Source organism: Pseudophryne corroboree, chromosome 6, assembly GCF_028390025.1.
Source record: "Pseudophryne corroboree isolate aPseCor3 chromosome 6, aPseCor3.hap2, whole genome shotgun sequence".
Classification (NCBI taxonomy): Eukaryota; Metazoa; Chordata; class Amphibia; order Anura; family Myobatrachidae; genus Pseudophryne; species Pseudophryne corroboree.
The window spans coordinates 353,162,320-353,181,736 of record NC_086449.1 but is presented as its reverse complement, the minus strand read 5'-3'; the positions used below and the strand labels follow the sequence as shown (position 1 = coordinate 353,181,736).

Genomic DNA, 19,417 nt, shown 5'->3' with positions numbered 1-19,417 from the left:
ACACAGGGAATGCTCTAATCGAAGACAGGACCCCCTTAGCCCTTTGGGGAGACAGAGGGAGAGTTTGCCAGCACACACCAAAAGCGCTATAAATGTATATAAACAACCCTAAAAGGTGTTGTTTTTGTTATAAGCGCTTTTAATATATAAATATCGCCAATTTATGCCCCCCTTCTCTTTGTTACCCTGTTTCTGTAGTGCAGTGCAGGGGAGAGTCCTGGGAGCCTTCCTCACAGCGGAGCTGAGCAGGAAAATGGCGCTGAGTGCTGAGGAGAATAAGCTCCGCCCCTTTTCCGGCGGGCTTTTCTCCCGGGTTTTGAGAAATCTGGCCTGGGTTAAATACATACATATAGCCTTAATGGCTATATGTGATGTATTCTTTGCCACTAAAGGTATTTAATATTGCTGCCCAGGGCGCCCCCAGCAGCGCCCTGCACCCTCCGTGACTGGTCAGTGAGAAGTGTGTAGCAACAATGGCGCACAGCTGCCGTGCTGTGCGCTACCTTCATGAAGACTGAAGAGTCTTCTGCCGCCTGTTTCCGGACCTCCGATCTTCAGCATCTGTAAGGGGGGTCGGCGGCGCGGCTCCGGGACGAACCCCAGGATGACCTGTGTTCCGACTCCCTCTGAAGCTATGTCCAGTAGCCTAAGACTCCAATCCATCCTGCACGCAGGTGAGTTGAAAATCTCTCCCCTAAGTCCCTCGATGCAGTGAGCCTGTTGCCAGCAGGACTCACTGAGATTTAAAACCTAAAAAAACTTTTTCTAAGCAGCTCTTTAGGAGCCACCTAGATTGCACCCTGCTCGGACGGGCACAAAAACCTAACTGAGGCTTGGAGGAGGGTCATGGGGGGAGGAGCCAGTACACACCATGTGATCCTAAAAGCTTTCTTTAGATGTGCCCTGTCTCCTGCGGAGCCGCTATTCCCATGGTCCTGACGGAGTCCCCAGCATCCACTAGGACGTTAGAGAAATGAAGGAACAATATAACAGTAATGTCAGCGCCGGCGGGAGTGTCTGCCCAAACGGAGTAACACTTGAATTGCTCCATCGGGCACCATCTATTGGCCACCGGTGCACAAAACACTTGAATTCTCCACACAGAGGTGAGGAGCAGCGTTTGCCTTTTATTGACTATGGGCATGATTCAGAAATGTATGTAAATCTCTGATGTTTGTATATCTGCACTTATGTCGGTAGTGCCCCAAAAATCCACAGCAATACTGACATGCTGTTGGCATTTTGGGGCGGCACGTCGGCTAGGTTTTCTGGGGAAGCCGAAGTCAGCTGCTGCTTCCTTAGACACATCTTCAAAGGCTCCGGCAGCATGATTTTCCCTGTTATCCTGAGTAATCTGAGGGTTACTCAGATGTGCGAGCATAGGCGTGCGCACAGGGGTTGCCTGGTACGCACAGGCACCCCCTGATGTCCGGCACCCCCCACACGCCTGTTCCTGCTGCCGCGATTCCCGTCTCAGTCTGACACTGAACTTGAAGGGAGGAGAGTGCTGCGCGCATCTCTCCTGCCCCTCACTGTGTGTGCCCGTCTCCGGCAGTCATTTACAATGTCTCTCGGCTGTCAGCCAATCAGAGCTCGCAGACCGGCTCCTGATTGGCTCACAAGTCGGCGCCATATTTCAAATGGCCGCCGGAGACAGCCAGGGACTCAGTGAAGTGAGGCACAGGAGAGACGCGCACTGCGCTCTCCTCCACTCAGTGGCAGAGAAGGAAATCAGTGGCACTGGCAACAGAGGAGGGTGAGCACAAATGGGGGCAAGTGTGTATCTGGCACCGCTTGGGGCAAGTGTGTATCTGGCACCGCTAGGGGTATTGAGTAAGGTGAACCGCGGGGGGCATATGTTTATATTGCTTTGAGTGCCAATAGGCGGTGCTAGACACACCCAGTAGGTGGTGCCAAACACACCTCTCCGACGGTGCACTCCCTAATAAAATGTTCTGCGCACGCCTATGTGTGCGAGGGTCATACAAATGATCTGATGCTGCATCTTCAGATACAGCAGTGGATCAGAGAAGTTGGCAGGAGTTTATCTACACAAGAGGACACCTGTGGCATCTTCATACTGTCATACAAACATGCATCGGCGGTCACAATAGAGTACACGGCTGAAAAAGCCCCTGTGTGCCCAAGCAGTACTGTTCCCTTATGCATTATCTACCCTTTCATTTTGGAATATTTTAGTTACATAACGGTGGAGGACAATAAGATATAGCAGATTAAAAACTGAAAAAGTAGGAAGTAATATGAGCATGATAATTAAAGCATCAGCTTTAGTTTAGTGTGTATGTGTAACGTTTCTGCAGCATTGGTTTTATTTTCTTCCTGCATTTAGGCTGAAAAAAGAAAGCACAAGATTAGTTATCCGGGTACACACTAGACAATATCGTGGATAATGTGTCCAGTTCCGACACATTGTTCACGATCTTGTCTAGTGTGTATGCGCTATGTCTCTGATGATGCGCGCTCCGATGGGCGACATCGCCAGTGCTGTCGAATGCAGCATGCCCACAACCCCCCCACCCCACCCAGTAGCAACTTGCAGTGGCAAGTGTGTATGCAATTACCAATTCCGGCCCCGCCACTGATGCTATCATCGGGTACACACATCCTCTAGTAACACAAAAGACACAGCTAAAGCCCTTTATTTCTGATGAGTACTTTCCACTTGTGACTACTAGGGGCCTAATTCAGACTTGATCACTGCTGTGTGTTTTTGCACAGCAGCCGATCAGGTCTGAACTGCACATGCACCGGCGCATGCCAGACAGCCGACGGCCATCTCAGCCCTGCGATTACTTCTGCCTGATTGACAGGCAGAGGCGTTCACTGGGCGGGAGGGGGTGGTCCGGCGGCATTTGGCTGCCGTTTAGGGGTGCGGTATGGGCAACGCGGGGGGTTGGCCGCGGCGGCTGCATGACGTCACACACAGCCACTGCGACCCGGACAGCGATGAGTAGTACCTGACAGCAGGCAGGAGCTGGACTTTTAGGGAGCTACTCGTATAATACAAAAGCATCACCGCCGTGCGGAGCGGACCAGCCCCGTGCGGGTTTCCCCCCAAATGTCAGAGTAAATGATTGTAGCCGTGCAAAATTAATATCAGCTCTGAATTAGGCCCTATGTTAGGGAGCACTGCGGTACATACAGTTCTGTTTAAACAAAATGATGTCAAAGTACTGCTATTTGCAAAAGAATGGCTATATGAGCTTGAGCCAGGAAACATCCCTCACTTGTCACTCATCTATTAACACTCACAAGAGTATTACAACATCCCATTGACCAGTTAAAAAATACTACCAATATATAATAAAGCCACCATTGACTAGTATATAAAATACCAAAAGATGCACCAATAAATGATATGTAGTGAACACAATACTGTGTATCATAATTACCACACACAGTATATAAATAATAATGAGTTGGGTACAACATCCCGGCAGTCAGGATGCTGATAGCGGCATTCCCATGGATCCCAGTAAGTATATTTACCCTTTCCCTAAACCACTCTACCTTGCAGCCTATCCCTAACTGCCCCAGCCGAACCCTCCCCCTAGTGCCTAACCCCAGGACTTGGCATTGGGATCAGTCAGGATTCTGACATTCGGGATATCACTGTCAGTATTGTGACTGTTGGAATCCCGACCACATCCCAATGATACAATAATAAGGCAGTGGCAAAGCTGAGTTTGTATCTTTGCTCATAGACACCAGGTAACATTGGTTTAGGAGCAACACAGTTCATCACTGACACCTCTTTTCAAGTAACAGCTACACTAAATTGACATTTTACTATGATGTTTCAGCAAAAGCAGAGCTACCAAAGCTGCGGAGCGGCCCACAGCTGAAGGGGACTCGCTGCGGAGAGGCCCACAGCCGAAGGGGACCCGCTGCGGAGAGGCACACAGCTGAAGAGGACCCACTTTCCCTTTCACAGCATTACGTATTGGACATTACAATGGGCCCTTTTAAACTGCTTCCATGAAACCTGCAAATGTTTCTTTATGGCCATGGTTTCAGCACTTATTTCTAAATAGGCAGCAATACTAATATCACTATTTGTAACATTTTGCTAAATTTTAATTACTAAAGTGTCATTCTATCTTGGGGCAGTACGGATGATGTAATGGTTAGCATTACTGCCTCACAGTACCGAGGTCATGGGTTCAAATCCCATCATGGCCCTAACTGTGTGGAGTTTGTATATTCTCCCTGTGCTTGCGTGGATTTTCTCTGGGTGGTCCGGTTTCCTCCCACATTTAAAAAATATACTGGTAGGTTAACTGGCTCCAAATAAAATTAACCCTAAGCTCTACTGGGGCAGGGACTAATGTTTATGGGCAAAATATTCTCCATAAAGCGCTGTGGAATAGGTGTGTGCTATATAAATAACTGGTAATAAAAAATACATTTAATCTCTGTATCTGCAATTTATCAACACAAAAGAAGATGGCACCTTGCACTGATCCTTACATAACCTCAAACAGTTCTCTAGTAGACTTCCATTCATCATAACAGGGAGCTGAGAAATGATCACAGAGTGACTGAGAACACCAAAGTGGCCACTGCACAGAGTACAATACATCCTGCTTCTGATGGGAAGAACAGAGAGTACCATGTTGTTCCGTGCTTAATATGGGTATTGGGACTTGCCATGTATTGAAGTCACATCCAGAAACATACAAGATAGTTAAATGTTTCAGGCAGTAGTAAAAGAACTTTTAAGTGGGAGACCTAGCAGTTGGCTCCAAGGCTCTTTCCCGTTGCACAATTACCTGATTATTAGAGGTAGGTCCTAGTAAGTAATTAGGCATCAGCCTGTCCATTCACTGAAATGTCTACTGCACAACATGGGAAAACGCTCTTAAAAGGTACAATTATATCACTAAAGTGTTCAAATTAAGAACAATTCAATAAAAACTTTCACCCAGGTTTATAAACTAGAAACTTTATCTACTGGGTTATGTCTTTGCAAGTGTGTGACTGCTGCTGGCAATCTGCCACTTACTGCGCTGAATAAACATACTGTACCATTTGTATATGCCAAGGGATGAGTTTCTGTGGTCAGCCGGTATGTCTGTTCGACATTCACAGTGTCCACATAGATTGTCGACATACTGGATAAACCAAAATCTAAGTATTACTTAAATGTAACAAGCAGAGAACCGCAGCAGATATTTCTGTTATCCGCAGCAGTCCCTCTATTACCAACCACAAAAGCAGCCCACATAGGTTTCTATGGAGACTGTTATGCAGATTTCCAAGCTCCGGAATGCTTTGCATCCAAACATAGCATTGGCCTATAGTAGTCTATGGGGAGATGCGGTCAATTTACCAACAATCAAAATCCAGACGGTCAAAATACCGTCAATCATTGACCTACGGCCAAAATACCGGAAAATTAAGGTGGAAATTGTTTCAAATAATCAGATAATCATCAGCTGCATATAATTTGGGCTTAGCAAGGCCCCAAGATTAACACCAAAAGCAAATGACAATGAATGCGCTTGATGTACTAACATTAATAAAAAAGTTAAATTTGTGTTTGGTTTCACTCAATTAATACACGTGAAACTTGCTTCTAGTAATAACAATTTTTTACTTTTTTTCAGTGAAAAATACACTTAAAACCAGTGATTTCTGAATGGACTCATATTAACATATACAATACTAAATAACAGTAAAGCTGGTCAGATGATGAGCTGATGATGAGCTGTTGGACTGCAACCAAATCATTAGCACTGTAGCTTCCTCACACTGTTTAGGTAAAAGCAACAATGTGTTTCTTATAATATCGAACACACCAGTTCAACCTGCTTTAAGTAACAATAGCAACGCAACTCTGTTCCAGATGTGTAACAGGAGGTGCTCAATTATTAATGCAGCAGTGTATTCCCGTCGTGTAATTTAGTGTTACTCCGATCCACCTGTCACTGGCGTTCCAGTAAAGGGAATAAGGCTTTGTGATATAATTACCTGATCCAGCGGGAATATCCAATGGCAACAAAGGCAAGCAAACCGGAGAAGGTGTCCTTCACATTAGCGCTCAGCCTGAGCGTGTAGCCCACAGCAACCGCCAGCACTAGAGTGGTGCAGAGATCTGTCCTAGCAGGCGGGGAGGGCGGTGTTCCTATTACCGGGTGGGATACAGCCCAAGTGATCATGTCAGTGCTCAGATCCGTCTGTGCTGAAGTCCGTCAGTGTGCAGACCAGAGGGGGAATGACAACAACGCGTTTCGTCCTGTACAGACTCAGGACTTTCTCAATGCTATGCTGTGAAGATGTCACCCAGCTTCTCAGTCAGGGAGTGAGGGAGAGTGTGAGGCAGCTTCAGGGTGGGAAATCTGCGTGGAGATGGCGCCCTGGGCCGGGGCTAGAGGTCAAGCACTGCTTCCCCTATGCTAGACTTCCACCCCAGGTACTACTGAGCCTTATTAAATTGGGTGTTAGTACACCCGACCTGTGTTCCAATACCCTGCAGGTCTAGTGGGGTCCCTGCCCAGTGACAGTGTCCACGCCAGCGCCGCGGTCCGTCTCCCCAGACTGCGGTCGGAACGTGATTTAACGGCGGTTCCCGCCTGGGGGACCCTCTTACCTCCTCCCCGTAGCAGCCACGCAAACCAGGAGAGCAGTCTGCGACTCTGTGCCTAAGCCGTGACGTCTCCGTCGCAAGTACCCAGTAGCCAGGCCAGCGGGAGCATGTGACGCTGCTTGCGAGGTGATGGAGCTGCAGCACTGAATGTCACTAGGAAATCATCTTAGAAAAGCTTTTCAGGGCTGCCCAGTGCAGCCCTTCTGTTAGGTGACCTGCTGCTGCAGGCACCAACTCGGCACTGAGCTCTCAGTGCCTGGAGGCGGGGTTATAGAGGTGGCCCCTATGCATCCTGGGACAGCTAAAGCTTTAGCCTGTTAGTGCCTCTGGAACAAGAGCCACTCTACACGCCCAATGTTTCCCTGTGGAAACCTGTGTACCCTGCTGCAGAAATGACAGTTAGGAGCTGACTGTCTGGTGCTTTATCACCTTGCACTTATCACTGCTTTATCATTTCATTATCCCTTCTCCAGGCTTAATACATCTGTCCACTGAGTGCAGTGCCATTTCTAGATGCAACCAGAGGAGGATTTACCACAAGGCAACCAAAGCAGCTGCTTAGGGCCCTGTTGGTCTCAGGGGGCTCTGTTGGTGTCAGGGGGCCCTGCTGGTCCCAGGGGGCCCGCTGAAAAAGCTGTATAAAGGGTATTTCTGGCCGACCACAAGCTTTACCGTAATTGTCCGAGAGCTGAGCTGGCTGAATACTCCCAGCAGGCTGTCAGTAATTAGAGAGTTGCTGGGTGCCGGCTCCAGCGCATGCCTGCGTCTCCAGTCCTGCAGTACTGTACACATGTGTATGATGTCAGATGCTTAGAGAGAAAAGCCAGGATGTGCACAGAAAAAAACATGAATTCTTCCAGTGTACTTTATTGCATTATTTTTTACATTTTATATGACATCCACCACCTATTTCAAATTCCAATCAGGCGTGAGTGGTGGACGATGATTGGGGGTGGGGTGGGGTAGACAGTGTTATTTTAAGTACAGTGTCTAACATCTGCCTGCGACAGTCATGGCTGGGGAGGAGGCACACACTGACTGGTGATATATCAGTATTGGCATGGGGGGGGGGGGGGGGGCCACACTGCACCCATTTTTTCTATACTTACCTTTCCGGAGTCCATCACTGACCGTGTGTGGGCCCCCTCCTCTCCCGTAGCCGTTGCGCCGCTGCTAGCGCACTGACCACTAGAGACTCTGGCACAGTGCCAGAGTCTACAGCGCATGCGCAGGACTATGGAAAAATGGCTTAGTGGTCATTTTTCATAGTCCTGCGCATGCGCTGTAGACTCTGGCACTGTGCCAGAGTCTAGAGCGCTGAGAACGCTAGCTGCGGCGTGACGGCTACAGGAGAGGAGGGGGCCCACACACGGAGTCTTCACACGGGTCCCCTCCTCTCTAGAGACGCCCCTGTATATCAATATGCTATAATACTGTATTTTAAGTACTACCGTGTAGGGGAGATGCCAGCTACAATCAGTGGGGCACTGATATATAATCAATACAGTAACACTGACTGAGGGGTGTTATAATGGGTATTATAAGGGATGGGGGACCTACTAGACTGCCACAATTAGTAAGGGGGGGAGGGTGGAAGGCACTATAATGCAGTCAACATTGATGTAATTGGGTGTAATAATAAGTATTATAAGGTATGGGTGCCTGCATTATATATCCGCCCCCCCCCACACACACACTGATTGTAGCACATTACCCCTCCCCTATTAGCAGGTCCCCCATCTCTTATAATATCCATTATTGCACCTCTCACTGACTGTGACTGTATTGATTATATATCAGTGACTTTAGTATGACTTCATTATCCAAGGTCTGACAACTAAGTTAGGAAACTGGCTACCGTGCAGTGGCGGATTTACCAGTAGGCATCCAAAGCAGCCGCAAGGGCCTGTCGGGTTCCAGGAGGCTTGCCGACAGATCATGGAGCTGGGAGGGCATTTCTGATTTCCGCCGAAAATGTGCTGAGTCTGGCTGAATACTCCCGGCAGGCTGTCAGTGACTAGATAGCTGCCTGTTGTGATTTTAAGGGCAGCATTTAGCACATCTACGATCATTTACTCAGACATGCAGGGGGACGTCCAGCGCGGGGCTAGTCTGCCCCGCATGTAAGGCCCTACCCCCTCCCCGCACAAGTACAAAAGCATCGCACAGTGGCGATACTTTTGTACTTAACAAGCACTGGCAGGGAGCTACTTGTCGCATCCCAGGTCACAGCGGCTGCGTGTGACGTCACGCAGCCACCACGGCCCTCCACCCACGCGGTCCGGGCACGCCTTCATTGCCTGGATAGCGCCCCCAAAACGGCAGCTAAACACCGCCGGCCTGCCCCCTCCCAGAGAACGTCTCTGCCTGTCAATCAGGCAGAGGCGATCGCTGGGCTTAGATGCCGATAGCATCTCTGGCATGCACATGCGCACTGCGGCGCCGGTGCATGCGCAGTTCAGACCTGATCACACGTTGAAAACACACAGCACCGATCAGGTCTGAATTAGCCCCATAGTGTATTGTACAGGGCAGTTTGTGAGGAAGATGCGCCTTTTACAAAAACATAATAAAGCAATGCTGTGTTTGTGGTTATGCCCAGATCTTAGGCTGCACATTTGTAGGATAAGCAGGCTGGTCATTATTTGGTGACTTTACTACATTTCTGATCTATTTCAGCAAAGGTTGCCTAGGGTGGCACAAATGTATATTCTGTAAAGAAATAGTTCAGTTAAAAACACTTATGTACTGTACAAGGCTAAAGCCCTGCAAACTATGCCATTTGAGTAATGCGCAAAAATGAAATCTAACAAGGAATATATAGAAAGATTGTGCTGTTACCAGCGTCAATCTATAGTCTAGATGTTCTCCAGCAGAATTTATGCCAGTAACACTTTATAAATCCCAGTTTCTAACTCATTATAGTAACCTATCAGGTCCGATTTCCTGTCAAGTCTATTCACCGAAACTAAATGACTTTATTTAGATCATGCGAAATGCAAATTTAACATAGTCCAATTAAGTTAATTACCTTAATTAAAAAAGACTGTGCAGTTACAGTCAAAACATAAGCATATGTTTTAATTAATAAGATGGCAGGCTTTGTGATTGGGATCTTTTAGTACACAGTGTGTTTCTCTAAGCAGGATTGGGAACAATTCTCTGCGGACAAAGACTTATAATAGATTGCACGCTAATAAATTACTTGCCAGGCACACAGTAAACTCAGGTCTGTGCCAGATGCAAAGCAGGTGACAGTGCGGACTTAGCAGTGACTAATGAGAGGAAGGTGATTTAGGAATTATAGTGTCCGGGGCAGGATCCTCACTACTGCTCTGATGAGATTTCTGCATAAAGAAAGAAACAAACACAGAGTGTTATAGTTGCTTGTCCCATTGATGAATGCTATGTGCTGCGTGAACAGTAAAAAACACAAAACAATATAATCTAATGACTGAGGACAAGTACCAAATTAGTATCAATAACTAGCACTGAGATATGAGATTTCACAAACTGAAGAAGTGACCTAAGTATGATCTACGTGGACTAAGGTGCTGTAGCGGGACCCGTCTGTAACACATGCCTTGTGCTAGAAATACAAAACAGAAAACGTGTTCTCATCCTAGCAACTATCAGACAGCAGTGCTGAGAGGGATCAGTTGCATCCTGTGTAGAGAAAAGGTTACAGCCATTTGACAACACAGAGATGTGTGGCAATGAGGATCAGAAGGATTACTGAGACACCTACATAATGTAGGGATCTCAAACTTTCTGCATTGCCAAGATAACACAGTTTTTAAAGGGAAGCTTGAAATGAACACAGTTATCTATGTACTGGTAGCATAAAAGTCAGGTCAGGAACTATCCCGGACAATTTCCTTGTATCTGTATGTGTTACACAATAATCATACCTCCATACCCTCCTGATGTAGGTGGGAGACATCACATTTGGGTGGCTGTACTGCTGTCCCACAGATAAGGATATCTTTGCGGAACACATGGTGTTAGGTGTGCCCCACTGAAAGGTGTCTCTTCAATGCCACATATACCACTGGCAAGTGCATGCAGGTGAAAGAGGTGTAGGAAAGAGAGATGGGACGGTACAGTGCTTCTAAAGTGATGGGTGGTGTGACCTCACTTATACCTCTTTTAGACCAAATTTCGCTGGTCGCAGCCGGGAGCCTGTCACGGGTGCTACCTGACTGCGACCCGAGTCGGGCCCCTTTCACACCGCATCTGCCAACCCGGCTTATTGCCGAGTTATTGACGTCGCTGATGACACGGCGGGGACGGCGCTTGGAGATCACATGATCACACGCGGGTCGTGGACGGGTAGCACCTGTGACAGGCTCCCGGCTGCGACCCGTGAAAATTGGTCTAAAAGAGGTACAGGTTGAGTATCCCATATCCAAATATTCCGAAATACGGAATATTCCGAAATACGGACTTTTTTGAGTGAGAGTGAGAAAGTGAAACCTTTGTTTTTTGATGGCTCAATGTACACAAACTTTGTTTAATACACAAAGTTATTAAAAATATTGTATTAAATGACCTTCAGGCTGTGTGTATAAGGTGTATATGAAACATAAATGAATTGTGTGAATGTACACACATATTGTTCAATGCACAAAGTTACAAAAAATATTGGCTAAAATTACCTTCCGCTGTGTGTATAAGGTGTATATGTAACATAAATGCATTCTGTGCTTAGACTTGGGTCCCATCACCATGATATCTCATTATGGTATGCAATTATTCCAAAATACGGAAAAATCCGATATCCAAAATACCTCTGGTCCCAAGCATTTTGGATAAGGGATACTCAACCTGTATTAAAGAGCACACTAGCTGGTTTGGAGCAGCCACGGGGCAGGTATGCGATACAGTATTTCCTGTACTACAGTATCTTTATTTCTATAGAACAGAGAATATCTGAATGAAGTGTTCTATATTGACAATAAAAGCTGTCTTACCACCACTTCTTTAACCACTTGCCTATGCTTAAAGTCAGGAGTCCGTTCCCTGACTTGGTCGCATGTGACCCCCAGCCTCTGCCGTCCAATTATCACGAAACAGCTGCCCTCACTGTGCTCCCTGGTACCCAGCAGTGACGTGGCGGTCTCTAAGCACTGATATCACTTCCGGAATCGTGCCCCAGAATCAGGGGCGTTTGAAGAGAGGAGGGGGTCCATGTGCAGACTCCGGGTGGCCCCCCTCCTCTCCACAGCGCTGCAGGCTCCGGAATCGAGACGGAGTATACTGCGCATGCGCAGGTCTCCGGAAACATGGCGTCTGCCATGGTCCGGAGACAAATTTTTAACTGCGCATGCGCGACGGCTATATTTGGGTGGATTTTTTGCCGCAAATGCAGTGGCTGTAACGCTAGTCGTGGGACTCCGGAGAGGTAAATAAAAACAGCAAGGTTGCAGTGTGTGCGGTGTGGGCCCTCCCCAGGGCCCAGGGACCCGTGTGCACCGCACACATTGCACCCATGATAGAAACGCCAATGTCCAGAATGCTGTGAATTCTGGGAAGGGGGGTAACCCCCAGTGGAGAACTTTAACCAGTGTGGGTAGGGAGAGGTAAAGCTTGATATTTAAAATATGCTGGGGGAGGTGGTGGTGGGGGTTTCAAATAATAATAAAAAAATGCCCTGGTCACAGGGTATTGGGAGGGGAGGGTGTACTTTTTAATGGGAAGTGGTGGGTGGGGGAGGGTTGTGGTTTCTAAACCATGGTTTTTTTTTAACCACTAAGGGGGTGGGAAGTTTTTTTTATAATACTGGCATATGGACATGGGGGGATGGGTGTAGGGGGTTTGCAGGACACCCTCTAGACATATATATTATTAAATGAAATATCTTTATATTTTGTTAAAAACAGTTTTTATACTTTATTAAGTTATTAAAACCCCAACAATTTCTGAGTGGTTTTGTGGGGGAAAAAAAATGCCAGTTAAATGGTTAAACAAAGTAATATACGCATATCTTGGGCTTCTAAACTCCTTTTTTGCTTTCCATTATTTCCGGATGTTAATGCATATTTAAATAATCGGATATTTACCTTGGAAGGTGGGAGCATATGCATTAACTTGACACTAGATACAGGGTGAGTGGGTGAAGATGCTGAGTGGGGGACACATAAGCTGTGTATGGGACATAATGCGTATTCAAGAATTTATTTATTAACAGTAACTTATATAGCACATACATTATGTCCTTTATATAATATATTTTATTATTTTATAGGAGAAATTCATTTTGAAAAACTCACAACTACATATTTGAAAGGTTAATACAGTTTAATACATTATTATGGTTTATTGGGTTATAGAACTTTGAACATAAGGGGGGTCATTCCGAGTTGTTCGCTCTGTAAATTTTTTTGCATCGCAGCGATTTTCCGCTTAGTGCGCATGCGCAATGTCCGCAGTGCGACTGCGCAAAGTAAATTTGCTATGCAGTTAGGTTTTTTACTCACGGTTTTTTCTTCGTTCTGGTGATCGTAATGTGATTGACAGGAAGTGGGTGTTTCTGAGCGGAAACTGGCCGTTTTATGGGTGTGTGTGAAAAAACGCTACCGTTTCTGGGAAAAACGCGGGAGTGGCTGGAGAAACGGAGGAGTGTCTGGGCGAACGCTGGGTGTGTTTGTGACGTCAAACCAGGAACGACAAGCACCGAACTGATCGCAGATGCCGAGTAAGTTTCGAGTTACTCAGAAACGACAACCATAGAGGGAGAATACAACCTGAGGCGAGTGCAGCGAGCCCGCAAGGGGCTTAGTTACGCTCGCCCCTCCTGCCGGCATTCCGCCGCTTGGGATGCCGATGTCGGGATCCTGACGTTCGGCATCTCGGGTGGCTGGATCTCATACCGATCCCACTAGAACAAGCTCATTTACGAACAGTTGATTTTAAAATCGGCCACAAATCAGCATTTTCAATAGAACCATCAGAAACATTTCTATGTGGGTTTAAAACCATGTGGAATTGTCTAAAACCTCAATATGAATAAAAAAACTGGAGAGAAGCATGTGGGGGCCTGTAGCTGCATAAATCATGGCATTTAAAAGTACAGCAATGATTTAAAAAAATAGTGGATATGCACATTAGCACTGGAATGAAGGTGTTTGTGGGTGACACAGTGCATGTGACATGTTTTGGCCAACAGGTATAATCTTTTGATTCTATTGAGGGTGAATAGAACACATTTATAACTTCAAATAGAAAACCATCGAATACCATCGAAATCAGATTGGAACCAAAAACTAACTGTTAGTAAATGATCTATTGGGAATAGAAACACTGTGCTCGATTTTGTAGGGATGTTGGTCAACTTTGGTCGATTTAAAAAAAAAGATCCAATCGACTAATAGTAACTTTACCCCTGGGAGCCCATAATGCCTTGCTAGAAGGAGTGAGCATATCTGACTGCATGGAGAGTGTACAGCTGAGATCATATAAGCAGTATTTAGTCACAGGCAGTGGCGCCGAGAAGGGCACAGGTCTGATCCCCCCCCACCCACCAAAAGTATACCTGTTGCTGGCTATTGGCGGTGCCATCTTCCCAGTGATCCCCTCAGGAAGATGGCGCAGCACACATAAAGGAAAGACTCTTTGCTCTCTAGTGGCCAGTATCATCTTCCCAAATATCACTGGGAAGATGGCGCTGGAAGAGACGGAGGGACCCGATTCCCTACCAAGTAAGGTAGGAAGCGAGTGCCCCCCCACTTTCATTAAAACTGTGCCCCCTTGTGGAGCGCGCAGCCCGGCAATAATATTTTTATAGTAAAGTGCGTCGTCACACCCCTTTTTGAAGCCATGCCTCCCCTTTACCAAGGCTCGATGTGTCTCTCTACGGCCCTGGTCACAGGTGACTGTAGCAGTTCTTGGCAGGGCATTTGCTAGAAAATATTATGTCTCTGTGCAGTATACCAGCTACATTTTAGGTTTGTGATTATTTGCTCTTTGCTTGCTCAAAGTCATATATAGCTATACCCACAAGAACACTATAACCAACCCTAGCACTAGGCAATGTCCACAAGACATTGCAGCGTGAAAGAACTTTAGGAGTAGAAAATGGAACAAATAAAGGCAATCTACTAACTGGTAAATGTTGTAAGCAAAATAACAATTTCTAGAAGCCAAATGAAAGGCTACAAAAATTATACTACATATTTATTTTCTAACTAGCGTTTGCCCGCGGCTTCGCTCACATGGATGTCTGTTATTACTCAGTGGAACTATTTTCCTTCAGGGATTAACACAAAAAGATGCTTGGAGCTACTAACTCGTGAGCAAGCCATGTAAAGCTGAAAATGGGAGAAACAGCTGGTCCTGAGATCTCACGCCTTCAGCCTGGGGCATTTGCCCCTGCGATTGGTTGATTGTCATAGCAAAGCAGACACAGGAAACTGCAGGTGCTTGAATTGAAAAGGAAAATTGTTGAGGATAAGGGGTATACGTGGTATAAACACAGTCTCACCTGCACTACATTCCGTTAAAATCTCTGCTTTGATTAGGTTCCTCTATAGAGCAGACACTCTAAGACCGGTTCCGTTGCATAACTGAGGTGGAGTCAAGTTCCGCAGAAGCATGATTGGAAAACCAAATTTAGGTGTACTGAGTGTCAAGAGGGTTTTCCTTTATTGCTCCACTCTCCCTGATGTCACATCGAGATCACACATACTTCGGCTTCTTTCTAGATCACTAAGCTATACAACAGTGAAAACGTGATCCAAATTCATCCACTAGTTTTTGCGTGATGTCATTCGAACAGACAGACAAAAATTATTTTCCCCCCTATTTCCACAGTTCATAAACAGTCCCTAGAAGTATAGAGCTAAAAAAAAAATTGCTATGTACAGACACAACCCTTACAGTTTTATTATATGAAGAGATGTTAACACTAAACAAATACATATGGAAAAACACTGTTTTCTCTAATAGCTTATGACCTTCAGTCTTGGTTAGGGAAGCATATGAAAGATGGCTATGAAGATAAATGACAGCAAATGCTCTGCTATTGGCAAATATAGGAAAATGTTCAGATTATACACATCTGCTTTTATAATTGTTGTCATGTCCTGATTTGTTTTAATAGTTGATGTATTTATTTTAGTAATATTGGTGCGCATGTACCTGTACTAAACACTGAGCGGGGTTTAGTAGGAAGAAATACTTTTTATCTAAGAGACCGGAATACCTTCTCATTGTGGGAGATCTCAAAAAGATTGGGATGTAAAAATGGACAAACTCCTTTGTGAGCAAGTATCAACCTGTTTTTATTTGACGGACCGCAACCCCTTAAAAATTTCTGTGGCTCCATTATCATTGCCTTCCTAGGTCAAAAAAATAATAAGATTTTACTCACCGATAAATCTATTTCTCGTAGTCCGTAGTGGATGCTGGGACTCCGTAAGGACCATGGGGAATAGTGGCTCCGCAGGAGACAGGGCACAAGAATAAAAGCTTTAGGATCAGGTGGTGTGCACTGGCTCCTCCCCCTATGACCCTCCTCCAAGCCTCAGTTAGGATACTGTGCCCGGACGAGCGTACATAATAAGGAAGGATATTGAATCCCGGGTAAGACTCATACCAGCCACACCAATCACACCGTACAACTCGTGATCTGAACCCAGTTAACAGTATGATAAACGAAAGGAGCCTCTGAAAAGATGGCTCACAACAATAATAACCCGAATTTTTGTAACAATAACTATATACAAGTATTGCAGACAATCCGCACTTGGGATGGGCGCCCAGCAGCCACTACGGACTACGAGAAATAGATTTATCGGTGAGTAAAATCTTATTTTCTCTGACGTCCTAGTGGATGCTGGGACTCCGTAAGGACCATGGGGATTATACCAAAGCTCCCAAACGGGCGGGAGAGTGCGGATGACTCTGCAGCACCGAATGAGAGAACTCCAGGTCCTCCTCAGCCAGGGTATCAAATTTGTAGAATTTAGCAAACGTGTTTGCCCCTGACCAAGTAGCTGCTCGGCAAAGTTGTAAAGCCGAGACCCCTCGGGCAGCCGCCCAAGATGAGCCCACTTTCCTTGTGGAATGGGCTTTTACAGATTTTGGCTGTGGCAGGCCTGCCACAGAATGTGCAAGCTGAATTGTACTACAAATCCAACGAGCAATCGTCTGCTTAGAAGCAGGAGCACCCAGCTTGTTGGGTGCATACAGGATAAACAGCGAGTCAGATTTTCTGACTCCAGCCGTCCTGGAAACATATATTTTCAGGGCCCTGACAACGTCAAGCAACTTGGAGTCCTCCAAGTCCCTAGTAGCCGCAGGTACCACAATAGGTTGGTTCATGTGAAATGCAGAAACCACCTTAGGGAGAAATTGAGGACGAGTCCTCAATTCTGCACTGTCAGAATGAAAAATTAAGTAAGGGCTTTTATATGATAAAGCCGCCAATTCTGACACACGCCTGGCTGAAGCCAGGGCTAACAGCATCGACACCTTCCATGTGAGATATTTTAAGTCCACAGTGGTGAGTGGTTCAAACCAATGTGACTTTAGGAAACTCAAAACAACATTGAGATCCCAAGGTGCCACTGGAGGCACAAAAGGAGGCTGTATATGCAGTACCCCTTTTACAAATGTCTGAACTTCAGGCACGGAAGCCAGTTCTTTCTGGAAGAAAATCGACAGGGCCGAAATTTGAACCTTAATGGACCCTAATTTTAGGCCCATAGACAGTCCTGTTTGCAGGAAATGGAGGAAACGACCCAGTTGAAATTCCTCTGTAGGGGCCTTCTTGGCCTCACACCACGCAACATATTTTCGCCAAATGCCGTGATAATGTTTTGCGGTTACATCCTTCCTGGCTTTGATCAGGGTAGGGATGACTTCATCCGGAATGCCTTTTTCCTTCAGGATCCGGCGTTCAACCGCCATGCCGTCAAACGCAGCCGCGGTAAGTCTTGGAACAGACAGGGTCCCTGCTGGAGCAGGTCCTTTCTTAGAGGTAGAGGCCACGGGTCTTCCGTGAGCATCTCTTGAAGTTCCGGGTACCAAGACCTTCTTGGCCAATCCGGAACCACGAGTATAGTTCTTACTCCTCTCCTTCTTATGATTCTCAGTACTTTTGGTATGAGAGGCAGAGGAGGGAACACATACACTGACTGGTACACCCACGGTGTTACCAGAGCGTCCACCGCTATTGCCTGAGGGTCCCTTGACCTGGCGCAATACCTGTCTAGTTTTTTGTTTAGACGGGACGCCATCATGAATACTGCTGACAGTGCTATCACATGATTTTCCGCCCAGCGAAGAATCCTTGCAGCTTCTGCCATTGCCCTCCTGCTTCTCGTGCCGCCCTGTCTGTTTACGTGGGCGACTGACGTGATGTTGTCCGATTGGATCAATACCGCCTGACCCTGAAGCAGGGGTTTCGCTTGACTTAGGGCATTGTAAATGGCCCTTAGTTCCAGAATGTTTATATGAAGAGATGTTTCCATGCTTGACCACAAGCCCTGGAAATTTCTTCCCTGTGTGACTGCTCCCCAGCCTCTCAGGCTGGCATCCGTGGTCACCAGGATCCAATCCTGAATGCCAAATCTGCGGCCCTCTAGTAGATGAGCACTCTGCAGCCACCACAGAAGAGACACCCTTGTCCTTGGCGACAGGGTTATCCGCTGATGCATCTGAAGATGCGATCCGGACCATTTGTCCAGTAGATCCCACTGAAACGTTCTTGCATGGAATCTTCCGAATGGAATCGCTTCGTAAGAAGCCACCATTTTTCCCAGGACCCTCGTGCACTGATGCACTGACACCTGGCCTGGTTTTAGGAGGTTCCTGACTAGCTCGGATAACTCCCTGGCCTTCTCCTCCGGGAGAAACACCTTCTTCTGGACTGTGTCCAGAATCATTCCTAGGAACAGTAGACGTGTCGTTGGAATCAGCTGCGATTTTGGAATATTTAGAATCCACCCGTGCTGACGTAACACTCCCTTAGATAGTGCTACTCCGACTTCTAACTGTTCCCTGGACCTTGCCCTTATCAGGAGATCGTCCAAGTAAGGGATAATTAAGATGCCTTTTCTTCGAAGAAGAATCATCATTTCGGCCATTACCTTGGTAAAGACCCGAGGTGCCGTGGACAACCCAAACGGCAGCGTCTGAAACTGATAATGACAGTTTTGTACTACAAACCTGAGGTACCCTTGGTGAGAAGGGTAGATTGGGACGTGGAGATAAGCATCTTTGATGTCCAGAGACACCATATAGTCCCCTTCTTCCAGGTTCGCTATCACTGCTCTGAGTGACTCCATCTTGAATTTGAACCTTTTTATGTAAGTGTTCAAGGATTTCAGATTTAAAATTGGTCTCACCGAGCCGTCCGGCTTCGGTACCACCAACAGCGTGGAATAATACCCCTTTCCTTGTTGTAGGAGGGGTACCTTGATTATCACCTGCTGGGAATACAGCTTGTGAATGGCTTCCAAAACTGCCTCCCTGTCGGAGGGAGACTTTGGTAGAGCAGACTTCAGGAACCGGCGAGGGGGAAACGCCTCGAATTCCAGTTTGTACCCCTGCGATACTACCTGTAGAATCCAGGGGTCCACTTGCGAGTGAGCCCACTGCGCGTTGAAATTCTTGAGACGGGCCCCCACCGTCTCTGAGTCTGCTTGTAAAGCCCCAGCGTCATGCTGAAGCCTTGGCAGAAGCAGGGGAGGGCTTCTGCTCCTGGGAAGCGGCTGCATGGTGCAGTCTTTTTCCTCTTCCTCTGCCCCGGGGCAGAAATGAGTTTGAAAAGACGGTGTCTTTTTCTGCTGATGTGAGGTGACC

General features: G+C 46.6%; 1 protein-coding gene across 3 annotated transcripts in view; it reads right to left on the bottom strand.

The window, feature by feature from the left end:
* Nucleotides 1-19,417, bottom strand: part of SCAPER (S-phase cyclin A associated protein in the ER) — a 725,664-nt gene that overhangs the window by 76,478 nt on the left and 629,769 nt on the right. The window contains exon 29 of one of the 3 annotated variants that reach the window (XM_063926588.1): nt 9,658-9,957. The exons of the other annotated variants lie outside the window; for them this stretch is intronic. Within the exon in view, the coding sequence (XP_063782658.1) occupies nt 9,886-9,957 (72 nt within the window). The 3' untranslated portion in view covers nt 9,658-9,885. Of the gene's footprint in view, nt 1-9,657; nt 9,958-19,417 lie in introns of those variants that run through there. 3 annotated transcript variants of the gene reach the window in all.